The sequence below is a fragment of the Rattus norvegicus genome, chromosome 4 (genome assembly GCF_021556685.1).
Source record: "Rattus norvegicus strain SHRSP/BbbUtx chromosome 4, alternate assembly SHRSP_T2T, whole genome shotgun sequence".
Taxonomy (NCBI): Eukaryota; Metazoa; Chordata; class Mammalia; order Rodentia; family Muridae; genus Rattus; species Rattus norvegicus.
This window is the reverse complement of record NC_141537.1, coordinates 67,547,926-67,565,648: the sequence shown is the minus strand read 5'-3', so window position 1 is coordinate 67,565,648 and position 17,723 is coordinate 67,547,926. Positions and strand designations below refer to the sequence as shown.

General features: G+C 46.9%; 1 protein-coding gene across 1 annotated transcript in view; it reads left to right on the top strand.

Annotated features, from left to right (window-relative positions):
- The window catches only part of Atp6v0a4 (ATPase H+ transporting V0 subunit a4), an 82,467-nt gene that overhangs the window by 51,803 nt on the left and 12,941 nt on the right, over positions 1 to 17,723 (top strand). The window contains 6 exon segments of the mRNA NM_001415838.1: positions 282 to 494; positions 3,192 to 3,342; positions 5,714 to 5,853; positions 7,549 to 7,706; positions 10,509 to 10,602; positions 16,476 to 16,594. Of these exon segments, the coding sequence (NP_001402767.1) occupies positions 282 to 494; positions 3,192 to 3,342; positions 5,714 to 5,853; positions 7,549 to 7,706; positions 10,509 to 10,602; positions 16,476 to 16,594 (875 nt within the window).

Genomic DNA, 17,723 nt, shown 5'->3' with positions numbered 1-17,723 from the left:
TTGTGTGCCTTGATCTCTAGATCCAGGGTCATGCTAATCCGGCATGGCTTCATCTTAACCTGACACACAATTTAACCCAGAACAATAGCATGAGGGAGATCTTAGAGGGAAAGGAAGATACGGTCTTTGCCTGTGGGCTCTAACCTTGGGTAGGGAAGCCAAACTGATTACATGCTGTTTGCAGGGCAGGGGAAGCCGCCATGGCAGACGAACCCCCATTTTTGCCATTGTGTCTCATACCTCCGTGAATGCTTATGGTTCTCTCTTTGTTTCTTGCTCAGGTCATTACCCAAACAGAGTCTCATCGACAGCGCCTACTGCAGGAAGCAGCTTCCAACTGGCACTTGTGGGTCATCAAAGTACAGAAGATGAAGGCCGTCTACCACGTGCTGAACATGTGCAACATCGACGTCACCCAGCAGTGCATCATTGCTGAGATCTGGTTCCCTGTAGCAGACACTAGACACATTAAGAAGGCCCTGGAGCAAGGCATGGTGAGTGGCAGGGGCAGCTAGGGATGGGAGGCAAATCACATCTAGTCTCCCCAGCCCCCTGCTTGTCCTTTCTGGGGTTGTGAACGTCACAGGTGGCTTAGTGGTGGGATTATCTCTGTCTGTACCTTCACTACATTAAAAAAAAAGTTGAGACAGTGTTTCACACACTCGTGGTTGGTTTCAAACTCTTTATGTAGCTGAGGATAAACTTGAACTTCCGATTCTAGGCATACATTCCTACACCTGATTTATATAGTGCTGGGGACTGAAGCAGGGTTTAGAGCATGCTAGGCAAGAAGTCGACCCTCTGAGCTATGTCCCCAGCCCTCTACCTTCAATTCTTAATTCGGTGCAAAGGCACAGAAAAGAATCTTTTGTTCTCTAGCAGTTGAAGAACGGGACGGCACATGTCAAGTGCTTATGTGCCAATTCTCTGTCAGCTGTGGTAACAGGTAGCACACTATGATGATGGATGTTATCACCTTATAGAGGTATAGGCTTGCCAGAGAGGCAAAAACAACCGAGCCCAGGTACTAAGAGCTCAAAGGCACAGATGACTCAGTACACACACACACACACACACACACACACACACACACACACACACACACACACACACATACACACACACACTGTTTAGTTACTAACCCCTCGTTCATCTGCTACTTGCTCACTGGGCACAGTTGATCCAGAGCCCCCCTGGGTAGACACAGCCCTGTGATAGTAGCTTTCCTAGAAAGAGAGATAGGCAATACACATGTGTCTGGGTACACACTTCCAGGCAGCTGTGAATGGTGGGTGAAGAAAATGAGGGACATCATGGGAGAGGAACTGGTTCTTACTACCTGTTGTCCTCATCAATGAAAGAGTGAGCCCCAGCCCAAAAAATGCCTGGCGCCTGACATTTGGTACTTGATAGGTGAGAATAATTGTAATACTAATACCAGGCAGGAAGGTGCCTCATGTCATGCAAGGCCACATAGGACTTATACTTAGGGCCAGAGTGAACCTACAAGACCACAGTGAACCATATAAGCAGGAATGGTCTCTGTGGTGACGAGAGGATAGGTTGACTTGTTCCTGCTGGAAAATGTGTTATACTTGTTTGGATCATTGCATGGAGTAATAGGATGGTGAACCCCATTGGGTTGGGGACTGGTTGGAGGAAAGCCGGTCTGACTGAGAGGGAACCAGCTGGAGATGGGAAGACTTTTACAAGGCAGGCAGCTAGGCAGGTGGTGCATCTGGTAAGCTTTGAGATACTGGAGACCCTGTCTCAATGTAGAGTCATTCTGTGTCATAAGAAAGTTAAGCTTCCTACGAGACTGGCTAAAGCAGTTTCTTCAGTCCCCTGAAATGACACAGGTATCTTCCCACGCAGGTGTGGAAGGCTTTGTGTGGGTAAGAGGCAGAAGGAAGCTTGAAGGTAGAACAGGTGTTGGATATTGTCATCACCATCAACACAATCCCTTGACAAAAGCCATTGTGTCAGCTGCCATGGGGTGTGCATGGGAAGAAGCAAAGGCTTCACGCCTTCCTGTGAAAGAGGTGATTCCCATTCCTCCTTAACAATATGGTGGGAAACCACTCCATCTGCTTTATGACCTGGAGTCAGTTGTTTAACTCTGCGCTGCCTCAGTTTCTTCTCTCTAAAATGGGTTTGTCTTGAGGTGTACCTCGTAACAACATCAGGGGGAATTGAGATGAAACTCTGTAAAGACCTTTGTAGTTGGAAGAGTCCCACTCACAGCACCTCTGACAGTTGCCACGGGGGTGTGGAGTGGTGGGATGGAGAACACAGAGAATTGTGAAGACTTGGGCACCTGGAGAGATGGCTTTTGTAGTCTTGGTTTCCATAAGAAGTGGGTTATGAAGGAGGCAGTGGAGGATTAAGTCAACCTTGCCCAGAAGCCTTGACTCTGAGACTAAGGTGTTTTGACATCACTCTTTAGACTGTAGGAAGCTTTGAAGAACAATGCCTTTGGTTTGTTTTATTCCAGACATGACTGGGCAGAGTGGGTGGGTGGAGAAGTCAGCAGAAAGGCTGAGGCCAGAGGAGATGGTGGGGCCCAACTAGTGTGGTAACCCAGAGAAAAGGAGTCAGGATTCCGGAGAGAGAACTATTGAGCTGGGATGGCAGCCACTGAGTCTGAAGGGGCTGAAATGGCTACAGAACAGGAATCTGGGAAAGTGGAGCCTCTGGGAAAGGAAGGGACAAGGAGGACCTAGCTGGGGCAAGTTGGTGATTCAGCTGTAGGCAGCTGGATTTTCTAGAGCTTTTGGTTCAGGACAACCTACTGGGCAGTTAGAAAAGACGTGCAAGAGAACTTGTGCCACTTTGAAAGGTAAGGATGAATTAGCAAAGTGGCTGAGCTTCTGAAGGAGAAGTGGAGAGGGGGGAGAACAGAGAATCTTCAGCTGAGGGTTGTGGTGTGTGTGTGTGTGTGTGTGTGTGTGTGTGTGTGTGTGTGTGTGTGTGTGTATGTGTTGGGGTCGGGGGGTAGATGGCCAGAGAACCAGGATGGATGTTGCCTTTCTGATTCTCTCATGTAAGAGATACTAGGTAAGCATTGAGACACATTTCCCTTTCATAGTTCTCTGGAAGGTCAGGAGATGTCCCAAGTTCATGTCCAGATCTGTGTGCCAGCATCCAGCTCTCCTCCATGTGCATTGGTCACATGTCCTTTCTTTCTGCAGGAACTCAGTGGCTCCTCCATGGTCCCCATCATGACAGAAGTGGAAACTAAAACAGACCCCCCCACCTTCAATAGGACCAATAAATTTACAGCTGGCTTCCAGAACATTGTCGATGCATATGGTGTAGGTAGCTACCGAGAGATAAACCCAGGTAAGGATCTGATGCCTTGTACAATGGGATAGCAAGAAACTGAGAATTACTAAGGCGTGCCTCTCAGTAGATGCAGGAGGTAAATCCAATTACACTGTGACACTCAACAACTCGTTTGATTTCCTGTATTGTCTTTTGTAAACTCTGACTCATGAAAGATTTGGCTTTTGTCTTTACATGTCCTTGAGTCTGTGTTTGTTTAGAGTCAGGGTCCTGTATGTAGCTCAGGGTGGCTTTGTACTCATGATCCCCATATTTCCATGTCTGCACTGGCTTACATGAGTGTCATACCACACCTGGCTCTTTTAAATGGCTGCCAACCCTAGCTTTCATTTCTATTTCCAAGTCAGGCAGGACCCTTTAGCATCTTTACAATCCAGAAGTTATAGTGTGAGGAAAACAGGATACGCAGGACTTTGGGTCAGCAGAATAGATTCTCAGTGCCTGTTGCTGTGCAGTTATGGTGGTCTGGTTAGTAAAATAGAGACAGTAGACCAGATGGTCTGTAGCCACACAGAGAACATAGCAGTTCTATAGCTTGAGTCTTCTCCAACTTGTGTCCAATAATGCAGGGGCCTCATGGGGTCACGAGCCTGTGGCTAACTGTTGGTGCTCTGTCTGTGGTGGAGACGGACCAAAGATGACATTGGAAAGAATATAGGAGTCTGAGACAAGCTTTCAGTCCTGTTTTAGCCACTTTTATAACACTGGCCAAATACCGCTATAAACAGCTTCCTGGAGATGGGATTATATTAGTGCTTTCTTGTTGCTGTGATAAAATGCCTTAACAGAAAAAAATGTAGGGAGGAAAGGGTTTATTTTTTTTCCTTGGTTCCAGAAGGAGTGTACACTGTGGCATGGTACACAACAGGCATGGTAGGTAGGCATGGCAGTAGGACCAGGAAGCTGGGGGGATCACACTTTCATCTGCATGCAGGAAATAGAAAGAGAACAGGAAGTGGGACAAAGCTATAAAACCTAAAGCCCATGCCTCAGTGATACCTCCTTTCATCAAGGCTCCACCTCCTAAAGGTTCCAGAATCTTCTGATACAGTGCCATCAACTGAGGAACCTCGTGTATAAATACCTGAGCCTATGGGGACATTAGTCCTTCAGGTCACCACAGGGAGGAAAATTTTATTTTAGCTCCCAGCTTCAAAGGGCTCAGTCGAAGGTCAATCGGTCCCTTGAGCTGAGCATCATGGTGGCAGGAGCATGTTGAGAAGGAGAAGAGAGAGCTGAGAAAAGGGATGTAGGAAGGGGTTGGGGCAAGGTAGAGTCTTGCCTTAGTTTGATTTCTGTTGCTGTGATAAACACCATGACTACAAGCAATTTGGGCAGGAAAAGGTTTATTTTAGCTTATAATTGTAGTTCATCAAGAAGGACTAAAGCTTGAGGCAGGCGTCTGGAGACAAGAACTGAAGCTGAGACCATGGAGGGATGCTGCTTACTGCCTTGCTCCTAGTGGCTTGCTCAGCTTACTTTCTTGTACATCCCAGGGCCACTTGACCTGGGTGGCATTGCTCCCAGTAGGCTGGGCCTTCTCACATCATTTAGTGATGAGAAAATGCCCAAAGATTTGCCTACTGGCCAAACTGATGGAAACTCTAGCTTGGGTCAAACTGATGGAAACTTGAGCTTGGGTCAAGTTGACCAAAAACAAAAAACAAAAACAAAACAAGAAACACCCAGAAACTGGCCAGCACAAGCCCCAAACATGGATCTATCAGATGAATACAGATCTGACCTATTTTGGAGGGTATTGGAGGCCAACTCAGGAACTGTCTGTCCATTAGAGATGCCCCAGGCTACAGCCTGCCAGTTTCCAATCCCTTATTTAGCAGACAAGGCCTGAGACTCCTGTTTTACCTTTCACCCCTCTCAAACGCCACCATCCAAGGAATCCACTAAGGGATTGATCCAGATCAGAGCCCTCGGGACCTCATTCTCATCAGTAATCTAGTTCAGCAAGCAGTCAAAAATCAACTACCACAAATGTCATCTAACTTTGTGACTTGAGAAGCTCCAGTCGCTGTATAAGACTTAGTGCTGGTGGGGTTGGGGATTTAGCTCAGTGGTAGAGCGCTTGCCTAGGAAGCGCAAGGCCCTGGGTTCGGTTCCCAGCTCCGAAAAAAAGAAAAAAAAAGCCTTAGTGCTGACATAAACCAAGAAAGGAGAACTGTGTTCACGGGTTAGCTCAGGCACATGGGAGCCAAGCCAGGATTGTATGGAGATGGTGGAGGGAAGACAATCAGGGAGGCTTGTGTAAACCTGCCCGCAGATGGGGAGGGGAGGGGCTTCCCTAGAGAAGTCTTGGCTGGGGGTAGGGACCCATTCAGGGCCTCAGCTGCTGTGACTGTCACCCCTACAGCCCCCTATACTATCATCACCTTCCCCTTCCTGTTCGCTGTGATGTTTGGAGACTGTGGTCACGGGATGGTGATGCTGATGGCCGCCCTGTGGATGGTCCTAAATGAGAGACACTTGCTGGCTCAGAAGAGCACCAATGAGGTGGGTGATCAGCAGGTTTTCCTGGAGGGAAAATGTTGAAATGTGTGTTCCAGGAGTTCGCTGTGGCTAACGCCTATAATCTCAGCACTTGAGAGGAAGAGGTAGGAGGATCTCTGTGAATTCTTCGAGGCTACTCCAGTCTACATAGTCAGTTCCAGGACAGCCAGACCAAGATAGCGAGACCCTGTCTTGAACAAACACAAGACAGAAGCAAAGTGTGTGTGTGTGTGTGTGAGGGGCTAGAGTGATGGCTTCTCAGCAGTTAAGAGTGCTAACCGCCCCTGTAGTAGAGCTGAGTGTGGTCCCCGGCACCCATGTTGGGTGGCTCACAACCACCTGTCACTCTCTCACTCCAGGGGATTCAGCGCCCTCTTTTGACCTCCTCAGGTACATACATGTGTGTGGCTTGTGCTCACACAGACACACACATAAGAAATAACTGTAAAATGTGTATGTGATTGTCACTATAAGCAATAGCGTATATTTGTAAAAATAATCCAAGTCATCATAAAACTCTTAAACAATGTGGAGTTTCTGGCTGTAGTAAACTCTTCTTGCTTTTTCTTTTTGTCTGTGACATTATGAGACGTTGACTTTTGCAGTATGTATGTATGTATATATGTATGTATGTATGTATGTATGTATGTATGTATATATGTATGTGTGTGTGTATGTATGTATTTACTTTTGAGACAGAGCCTGGTTTGAACTTATGTCAGATTGCAGTCCAACCACCTAGATAAAGATCTTGATGAATGCTTTTGAAAATATTTCCATTTTGTGCCTTTGTGCTTATTTACAAAATATATAATTTTCAAAAATTGCCATCAAGAATTGCACATTATTTGTGGCTTCCTTTAAAACCTGCCTTAAAATACCATGAATATTTTGTTCATGGCAGAAACCTTTAAGAAACCCCAAGGAGTCCTGGGTATTGGGACCTCACTTCTCACTGCCTTTGCATGGTCCCCTCCACGGCATTGTGAACACCCGTGGATGCCTGTGTAGGTCAGAGTTTATCTGCCAGTCAGTTATGGCAGAGTGGACCCACGCCCTTAGCTATGTTCCAGACTGTAAGAATGGCTGCAGTCCTCTGACACATGCTGAATTGGTTAGAAAGAGTGCCATGATGTCAATGTGAGTTAATCATAAGCAAGGCCAGTCTTGTGACCAATTCAGTCTTCCGTGACAAGCTTGACAGATGTCCTTTTCTATGGAAGACATTTTAAAATGGCAACCTGTCTTGTCGTCAGTTCTTAGAATGAATGATACCCACATCCAGCATCCCAGGAAGCTGCTGCTTTCCTTAGCAGATATGGCAGACAGCAAAGGCATACAGACCTGCCCTGATGATGTAATGATTCGATGATTCGGCAGGGCCCAGCTCAGGGCCATCTCTTGGAGGTGCTGGGGCCCACAGCCTGCCAGTTTACTTAGTAGATGAGACCTCGGCGTGCACAGCCATCCATTCTGCTGAAAGAGAGAACAGGAGGCTTACGTGTTTTTATTTGCACAGTGAATAAAGGTCTGGGATTCTCTGACTGACATACATAAGCTCATGTGTGTGGGGATATGATGTCTGCCTTGGTCATGTCATCTCTCCCCACACTACTGATGCTGGACATATCCCACGTCTCTCTCCCCTCCTGCATCACTTCAGAGCCCACTGACACTCACCCTTCTCTCCTGGGCCAGATGTGGAACATCTTCTTCAATGGGCGCTATCTGATCCTCCTCATGGGCATCTTCTCCATCTACACCGGCTTGATCTACAACGACTGTTTCTCCAAATCTTTTAACATCTTTGGCTCCTCTTGGAGTGTCCAGCCTATGTTCAGAAACGGCACGTGGAAGTAAGTTTACAGCCTGCTACGGCATGCTTGCAATGACCCCATGGCTCATGGCTCTGATCGCAGCCGCCCCTGAGATCTCACCCAGTAATCCAGTTTTTAAAAAATTGTTTATTAGCATTTTACACATATGAATGCTTCACCTACATGTACGTATGTGCATTGTGTGTGCACGCAGCAGAGGCCAGAAGAGGGCATTGGATCCCCTGGAATTGCAGTTAAAGATAGCTTTTCTGAGCTGCCGTTTGGTTGCTGGGAATAGAATTCAGGTCTTCTGCAAGAGCAGCGAGTGCTGCTAGGCCAGCTCTCCAGCCCCAGTATCTATTTTATCTATTTTATGCAATAGATAAAAATAGATAACCCAGCTACTGAACTGGTTGTTGTAGAGAGATAGCTTGTCAGATTTCAGCTCAATTAAATGTACATTGTGGAGGGTGTGCTATGCATCAGACACATTTGTAAAAATAGATGATATGGGTTAGAAGCCGAACTCCCCAGGAGGAGCTGAGGAAGCAAGGCTCCACACCCACGATGGTGAGGTTGTCGAGTGTTGAGATTTGCTAGCCAGGGATTTAGGAGTGAAGACTTGGCTTTAAAAAGGCTGGCACAGATGATGAAGTATACGGACCCTCAGCTTTCAGTGCCCCAGATCTACCCCACCCCGCCCCATGCAGCAGGATGTTTCTAGGCTGCCCAGAAAAGCTCGAGTTCAGCATTAAGAGCAACAAGAAGACCATGAGTTTGCAGTGCCAGCATCCTGGATTGCTTATGGCTGACAGAGGGTGTGTGAAGCTGGCTGGATGGAAGGAGGAGACTAGAAGCTCTCTAACTCCACAGTCTGTTGTCTCCCATGTGCTTTCCACAACTGTTTGAGCAGCTAATCAGACTGGAAGTGCGGCATTTCAGGGCTGTGGATCTAGGGAGAGAGGGGTTCAGAATCTGAGACAGAAATAATGCAGTTACAGCCTTGCTTCCTGTCCTGCCTCTTCTCTTCTTCCTCTTCTTTCTCCTCTTCCTCCTCTTTTTCCTCCTCTTCTTCCCCCTTTCAAGGGAGTGTTATAACATTCCTTCCTTTCCTTCCTTTTTTTCTTCCCTTTCCTCTCCTCCTCTTCCCTCTCCTTCCCTCCCTTGCTCTTCCTCCCCATTCCCTCTTGTCCTCTCTACTTCCCTTCTTTCTGTTTTTGAGACTTGGTCTCACAGTATAGCCCTGGCCTCTGACATTTGGAGATACCTGTCTCCCAGGTGCTGGGATGAAAGGTGTGCCTGACTGTGCCCAGCCTATTGGAGGAAACCAAGTCTGTAGAGGACATGAATGGGAGAGCAAAGGCAAGCAGCTTCATCTGAGATTAACTCTAGGGAACTTTCTCTTGGGGATTTATTTGCTAGACATTTCTGGAACACTTAAATGAGCTCTCCGGAGAGAATGGAAGGGATTTTGTTTTGTTTTGTTTTGTTTTTAGTAAACGGACTGAAATCAGGTCCCTGTACAAGCAAGTGGACCACCACTGACTCCATCCCCAGGCTAGATGGTGACAGTTTTTAGCTTGAGTTGTGGAGGTTCTGACAGATCTCATTTGGTTTCTCTGGAAGGCCCAAGCCCTTGGCGTAGAGAATGACAATGTGATAAAAATGAAGGCTAAAACTGAAGTTAGATGGCTGGCTGTATTCGTACTCCACCCTTACAATGATGGGGCTTCTGAATAGACACCTAGAGGAACTTAGCTTTGAACTATATTAAATCTGTATGATTCCCCAAAACTACATGAAATTTCATTTTCCCTGTAGTGTGAATGAACTTGCAGATATGGGTAGGGGTGTGTTTCTTTAATGTACCTGCAAATGTCTCCTTTCCCAGCTCCAGACTCTTCAGACACCCTGGAGCCAGGGAGGACAGGTAGTCAGCCTTACGCCCAGCTAGTGCAAAGCAGAGCCTTGTTCTCAGTGAGGCAGAGAAACATTAGAGAGTTAGGTCACCAAGCGGAGCCTGGGTCCTGGGCCTGCTTCCTCTGACACTGTGTCTTTCATCTGGAGACTACCCACAATAAGCCTGTGATCCCTGGGGTTGGGTGTATGGCCCAATAAGGAAGGCTACACACTAGTGTCCCAAGTAACCTTCCAGATGTCCCACGCCACTGTCTGGGACCACAGCATAGTAATGCAGCCTGCGGAGAGAGTTTTCCTGGGCACTCTGTCACAGCGGTCATTCTTTTCTTTATTTCAAACACATATTCCCTGGACTTTCTATAGAGGCTCATGGAAAATAAAGGGGGGAAGGGGCTGGGGACATTCGTTACCTGGTAAAGTACTTGCTGTACCAACATGGGGACTTAACTTCAGAGCTCCAGCATCCACTTAATGAGCTGTGCATATATGTAACAAGATCTATGTGTAAAAATCTCATCTGTCCTTAAGGACTGGCCTAGGTGTCCCCTGGAAGACCTCATGCCTCGGTTCTGCCTAACTTCTCTCCTTTGTCTGTTCCCCTCAGCCCAGCCCCCACTTCATCAGACTTATTACAGTTTCTGGTTTTCCTGACTGCATTCCAGTCAGAGCTATGGCTCTTTGGAAATGGACTGTGAATGTGTGTGGTCCAGAGGGTAATTTCAGAAACCTCAGGCCTCTGGGTAGTACCTGATACGTACTAGCTATTCTGTGACCAAATATGGAGCCATCGAGTGAGCAAAATTGCCACCTCGCCAGCATCTGGGCTTTGGTTGGCATTCACGCGCATGGCTGATGTCAGTATAGTATTTCTGCACCTGACTGTTTTTATGTCATGTTTGTCTCTCTGCTCTGTCTCCTTAGTGCTCATGTCGTGGAACAGAATCCGTATTTGCAGCTGGATCCGGCCATCCCAGGAGTGTATTCTGGAAATCCCTACCCATTTGGGATTGATCCGGTAAGAATTCCCTCCAGGGTGAAGTGCCAGTTATAGATGACATGTTGTTGAGATCTCTAGGTAAAGAAGGGGCATCAAACAGGGGGTGAGGTGGGATAAACTCAGGGGGTTGTGCGACAGGCAGAGCTGTGTCCAGCAGATGAATTCTACCACGCCTTGAACTCTCCTTCCTATATAGTTTCCTGCCCACCTCCTTCTCCAGCAGCTCTTCCATTGCTGGCTAACAACAAGCTTTTAAAGAGCCCTTGCTCTTTTAAAGAGCAGCCTGGAGAGGTAGTTCAGCTGGCAAAGTGCTTGGTGCTACAAGTGTGAGGATCCGAGTTTGGTCTGCAAAGCTTTCATGTCAAAAGTCATAGATGGACTGGGCCCGGCAGAGCAAGCCTTTAATCCCAACACTCAGAGATGGAAATGGGAGGATTTATATAAATTTGAGGGTAGCCTGGTTATATAGCAAGATCCTGCCTCAAAGAATAAAACAAAACAAAATCTAGGTATGATGGTATGTGCTTAGAATCCCAACCCTCAGGAGGTGGGGACAGGTGGATCACGGGCTTGGCCAGAGAGAGGTCCTGCCTCAAAAAAGGTAAAAGAGGGGCTGGGGATTTAGCTCAGGGGTAGAGCGCTTACCTAGGAAGCGCAAGGCCCTGGGTTCGGTCCCCAGCTCCGAAAAAAAAGAACCAAAAAAAAAAAAAAAAGGTAAAAGAAGGTGGTGGACAGTCTCTGAAGACATGCATGTTCTCCTGTCTCTGTCTGTCTCTCTGTCTCTTTCTGTTTCTCTCTCTCTCTCTCTCTCTCTCTCTCTCTCTCATATACAGGTTGGTTGCCTAGAAATTTAAGTTACTTAATATCCTAATCAAGTGTCCTACTTTGGTGTTTTCTCGAAGTGGATAGCATCTTACTTTTACACTGTAAAGCATGGCTTTAGCTTTCCTATAGGCCAAGGCTTCACCTTGGGCGCCATCTTTAGAAGCAGCCTACCCTGCACTTTTTTTTTTTTTTATTAACTTGAGTATTTCTTATATACATTTCGAGTGTTATTCCCTTTCCCAATTTCCAGGCAAACATCCCCCAAATCCCTCCCCCTCCCCTTCTTTATGGCTGTTCCCCTCCCCATCCTCCCCCCATTGCCGCCCTCCCCCCTACCCTGCACTTTGAGTCAAGGTTTCTCACTGAGACCTGAGGCTTGCTAAATAAGCAAGGGCGGCTGTCTAGTGAGCGCCAGGGGTGCTCCTATGTTTGCCTGCTTTGGACTGAAAGCACACACTATCTCATCACATGTTTGTATGAGTTCTGAAATCAAACCTGGATCCTCCTACATGCGTGGTAAACACTTCACAGACCAAGACTGAGCTGCCTCCCCAGGATCCTGTGGATTTTAAAAATAGGTTTCATTTTTTCACTTATTCGTTTGTTTTATCTCTCAGTCAACTAGATGTGGTAATTTCCAAAGCCTTTACACCATGACATCTCTGAGTAGGAGAAAACAAAAAACAAAAAACAAAAAACAAAAAACAAAAAACCAAAAAAAACAAAAAACCAAAAAAAAAAAAAAACCCCTGAGTTATGAATGGATACCCAGGTTCTTTCAGATAAAGCCAGTGCATCTGCCACCAGGTGTCAGTGTTGTGCCCCTGATCAATCATGAGTCCCGTAGACTTGATTAATGTCATTCTCAGCTCTGTGTGGAACAGCCTGAGGCCAGTTTCAGCTTCAGCAGCTGGCCTGACAGTGGCTCTCCGGTCCCTCTCTCCGGTCCCTCTCAGTCGCTCCCCTTATGCTCGTCCTCTCCTCCAGTTTCCCTGAGTTCTCTTCTCCTCACCCCAATCAAAGCAGAAGGCAGGGCATGGGAATCTTCAGACGCACTGCTCAGTCCCGGCTGCATTCTAAGTTTCACCAAAACAGGTAAAACCCTTGAAAGTCAGTTTGTAAACTGCAAAGTGTGAAAGACAAACATGAGTGGCTGATATTTTGTAAAGATCTTCTTTTTATTATTTATTTATTTTTTGATTCTGTGTGTCTGTGTATATGTGCCCAGGTTCATGCGTGTGCGTGTGTGCACACGAGATTGCCTACATGAGTGCAGGTGCCCTAACAAGACAGAGGCATCAGATCTCCTGGAGCTAGAGTTGCATGTGGTTTAAGCCAGATGTGCTCTTGGCCACTCCTCTCCAGCTCCATGTGTTATCTTTGCATAGAGGAAGGCTTTCTCATTGGTCAGGATGTCATGGCCATGAAGATGGCAAGGGGAAGCTGTCAGGGTCCGGTGATTTTCCTTCGCTTTGAATCCCATTGTTTTACCTCCTCTTCCTGCACAGCTCACACCCAACTGTCAGTGAACCCCATCTGTCCAGTTCTGCTCCCCAGACTCAGCAAGGGGCACATTACACAAGGGGCATTTCATTTGGCTTTAAAGAAAAATGAAATCATGACATTTGCAGGAAAATGGATGAAACTGGAAGTTACTGCGTCAGGCTAAACCAGCCTGCTGTAGACAGATGAATGCTGCTTGCTTTCTCTTCTGTAGAACCTAGATTTAAAGTGTGATGTGGTTGTGGGCGTGGAGGGACAGGACTAGAAGGGGAATCGTGAAAAGAACAAAAGCTCCTAAGTGGGTTGGGAGGGAGGGGTATCTTACCTTGCTTTCTATCGCTATGATAAAACACCATGACCGAAAGCAACTTGGACTGGAAAAGGTTAAATTGGCTCACTCTTCCACATCACAGTGCGCCATTGACGGAAGTCAGGCAGGAGCCCGGAAGCAGGAACTGAAGCAGGAGCCATGGAGCAATGCTGTATTGGCTTGTTCTTCATGGCTGGTTCAGCCACACCTCTTACACCATTAGGACCACCTGCCCCAGCTCGTACGCCCACAGCGGGCTGGATTCTCAGACATAATCATTAATCAGGAAAATTTCAACTGGCCAATCTGGTGGCATTTTATCAGTTGATGTCCTCTTTTCCCTAGTGGCTTCAGTTTGTGTCAAGTTGACAAAAGCAAACAGACAAACCAACCCTAAGCAGGACAAATGGTAGTGGAAGCATCTGGGTGACATATAGGCAGACATGAGGACGATTTTGGGAGAATCAGGGAGAGGGGGGACCTGGTGTGCACCGGGGAAGACACAGGTGGAGTGTGACGGAGAGCAAAGTCTATTGAAACATTCATGTGAAGACACCATTGAAACCAGTTACATTGACTGTTAGCTACACAGGCCAGCAGCCAGTGCTCTTAACCCCTGAGCCATCTTCCCAGCCTCTCAACTAACAGAAAAGTAACTTTAAGAAGATAAAGGAAGGGGCTGGGGATTTAGCTCAGTGGTAGAGCGCTTGCCTAGGAAGCGCAAGGCCCTGGGTTCGGTCCCCAGCTCCGGAAAAAAAGAACCAAAAAAAAAAAAAAAAGAAGATGAAGGAAAAAAACCCAGCCTACTCATCCTGCGTTCCTATCCTTCATGCAATTTTGCCCCTTGACTACAATTTTGAAAGGGAAGAAAAAGATGGGCAGGGTTGGAGAGAGGTGGGATGCTCAAAAATAAAGGGGGAAACTGGTAGTTTAGAGCTTGCTCGACTGAGGCCCTGGGTTCTATCTCCAGCACCACAAAAACAAAACAAATCAGAACCCCAAATTCTTGCCCTAAAATTATAAAGGTATAATTTAAAATCCACAAAATATAAAACATTACAGACAGCAGCGGGTCTGGCTGCTGTGGTTCTTACATTTCTCTCTCTGTTGGAGCCAGAGAGTGATGGAGGAACTTTATTACGTCATATAAGGCTCCTCAACACATTCATTCACGTGTTAAGCATCTTCCTGTGAGCTGGGTCATAAAGTGCCTTCATTGTAGCAGAGCAGCTTTAAGGTGTTTTCAAGTTTCCTTGTTCACCGAGCCCTGGGTCTTGTGCATGGGAGCGCGTGCTCTGTCTCTGAGCCACTCTCCACAGAGGGGACACAGTGGTTAAGAATCTGTGCTCCGGAATCCAGCTCCCTGTGTCTGAGCCTTGGTTTCTCCACTCATTGGCTTTGTGATTTTGAGTAAATGGATCTCTGTGCCTCTTCTGTTACCTGTAGAATGGGTACACCAGCCAGGGCCCTGAGACTGCTTAGTGGATGTGTCAATCTAGTCATAAACGTGATACATACTAGTGGCTGACATGACTTTCTTCCAAGGTACATTGGAAACTTGCTTCTTCCTGAAATTATGATAAATTCTCTGTAAGTTTACCTCTATAACTGGAATATTTGTATCTAGGAGTCTTTGTTGGAATTAAATGATATCAGTTCATCTAAAGGGCTTGATATATGCCGGATAGCATATATGCTGTTAGCATTTATAGTGTATCTGATTGGCTAAATCTATAGTTAAAGATCGTATCCTCATCTCGGTGATTGGTGTTACAGAAATGGGTTACTCAAGGTCAAAGGGTAAGTCTGGGATAGCCTAGATGCCAGGTAGCTGGGCCAAGAACAGAAGAGATTCTTCTAGTGTTAGTCACTGCAGTCTCCTCTCCCTCCATCCGACTGGTCTCTTGGCGGCTGTCTGGCAGCTGCTTGGAATATTGCAAAGAGACCCCAAGCTGTATGTAACTTCCATCAGCATGTTTGTGTGTGGGCATGTGTATGTGAGTGTGTGCACACAGTGGGAATGGGCAAGACAACTATGTATTAAAGCTGTGTCTAGCTTGTGCTGTTTTGGATGAGAATGTCCCCCATAGTCTCAGGCATCTGAATACTTGGTCCTTAGTTGGTGGTGCTGTTTGGAGAGGTGAAGGTGGTGTAGCCTGGCTGGAGGAACTATATCACGGGGGGGGGGGTTGAGATGAAAAACTTCTCTCTGCTTCATGCTTGTGGTTCAGGGTATGAGTTCTCAGCGTCCTGTTTCTACCTTCATGCCACCTTGCTTTTCTGCCATGATGGACTCCTATCCCTCCAGAACCATACGTCAGAATAAACACTTCTCTCTATAAGCCTCCTTGGTCATGGCGTTTCATTGCAGCAACAGAAAAGTAGTGGATACAGCCCCTAGGAAGGAAAGCATTTGGGACTAGGAAGTTGTTTGTGATGGACGAGAGAAGGCTGTGTGCATTTCTTTTAAGATGACACACAGGATGTGTTTGAGTTTCTTGTGAGGTCGAGGGTGTGAACAAGGACGGGAATGCAAACCACGGGGTTAGTGAGCTTTCCGTGGCGAGGAAGAAGGTCAGTGCTGGGACCATTAGCTAACCAGAGTAAGATCCCAACTAGCCCCTGCCTACTCTATGTCCTTGTTCAGGGCTGGAATATGTGCCAGGTCTGGTGAAAGGCAGGAACCGTATCTCCACAGTGATTTTGACAACTGATTGTAGGAATGACTTAAGAAGGTTCTGGGAAATGCTTTGCCATGTGAACTATTCCATGAACTCAAGGAGTTGAGATCCATTCGTGGGCCAACACTTTGCAGGTGGTTAGAATGAGGCAAGTTTGAGACTCTCCATAGCATTTCAGAATATCTTTCCATTCAGCACCAGGTAAACCATGTGTGTGTGTGTGTGTGTGTGTGTGTGTGTGTGTGTGTGTGTGTGTGTGTGTGTGATTTATGAGGGGAGGCCTATAGGAGGAGGTAGATGACTTTGTTGGTTCTCTTCTTCTTCCTTTACATGGGTTTCAAGGATAGAGTTCAGGTTGTGTTTTAGTTTACTTCCCGTTGCCTCGATAAACACCATGACCACAAACAACTTGGAGAGGAAATGGTTTATTTAGCCTCACAGGTCCCTGTCTGAGCCCAGTGTCATGTCGCCCCCAGAGCAGCTCTGTGTAGCTGCTTTCTGGGCTGTAGCCCCAACTCCTACAGGCCTCCCCAGTTCTTCCTCATGTCTTTCTTGTCATGTTTCTTACCCAGATTTGGAACCTGGCTTCAAACAAACTCACATTTTTAAACTCCTACAAGATGAAGATGTCGGTCATCCTGGGAATCGTTCATATGATCTTCGGTGTTATCCTCAGCCTCTTCAATCACATGTGAGTTTCCTCTTTAAAAAATATTTTAAATCATGTGTCTGTGTGCATGTGCGTTTGGGTGTGGGTATGGGCATGTGAACACAGGCTCATGGACCCCCTGAAGCTGGAGTCACTGGCGATTGTGAGGTGCCTAGCGCAGTTCTGGGAACCAAACTTGGGTCCTTTACAAGGGCAGAAGGACTGATGAGCCATCTTCTACCTCTGTGTGAACGTCTCTATTGACCCTCTGCTTGCTCATCTAATGGCACCGATGAGGAAGACGACAGAGCTACCAGTGAGCCTCTGTATGGCAGGTGCTTCCTGTGGGTCTTGGCTTGAGCTGAGTTGAGATAGGCTGGTTGGCCAGAATCAGGAGCACCTTTGTGTCTGCCATGTATGTAGTCTCTCAAAGTAAATGTGTGCTTTTCACCCGAAAAATATCCTGGGGTTCAGCAGGGGCCCAGGGAGCACCTTGTGTTCCTTCTACCTGAAAGGCAAGGTTGATAAACTATAGAGCTCATTTTCCACCTAATATATCAGGGAGGAATTGTATGAATTCTGGCCAAGGTGCTCCCAATCCTGAATCATCCTGGATGTTCTTTCTCCCAGCTGGTGGCTCTCTCTCTCTCTCTCTCTCTCTCTCTCTCTCTCTCTCTCTCTCTCCTCTCCTCTCCTCTCCTCTCCTCTCCTCTCCTCTCCTCTCCCTCTCCTCCTCACTCTCATCTGTTCATCTCTGCAGGTACCAGACAAATCGAACTTGCTGCCTAGGAGAAAGGGGGGCATTGGCTCACAGAAATGAGGGAGAGCTTGAATCAGTCAGTTTAGCTCCTAGTGAATGTGATCATAGGCTCAGTGCCTGACAGTGTGAGCTTATCATGCTAAACACAATAGAATGGGGGATGTGGTTCAGCTGATGCAGTGTCTGCCTGGTGTGCATAAAGCCAGGTTCAGCCTCCAACACTGCAAAACGGAATTGCACATGCAGCACTTGGGTTCCCAGAAATTCAAGGTTTAGCTACATAGCATGTTTAAGGCCAGCCTGGGCTATGGGAGATCCTGTCTTAAAAAAACAAAACAAAACAAAAAAACCCAAGGAAGTAAAGGAAGGAGAGGAAAAGGAAGATATATGACAAGACTGGGTCAGGTTACA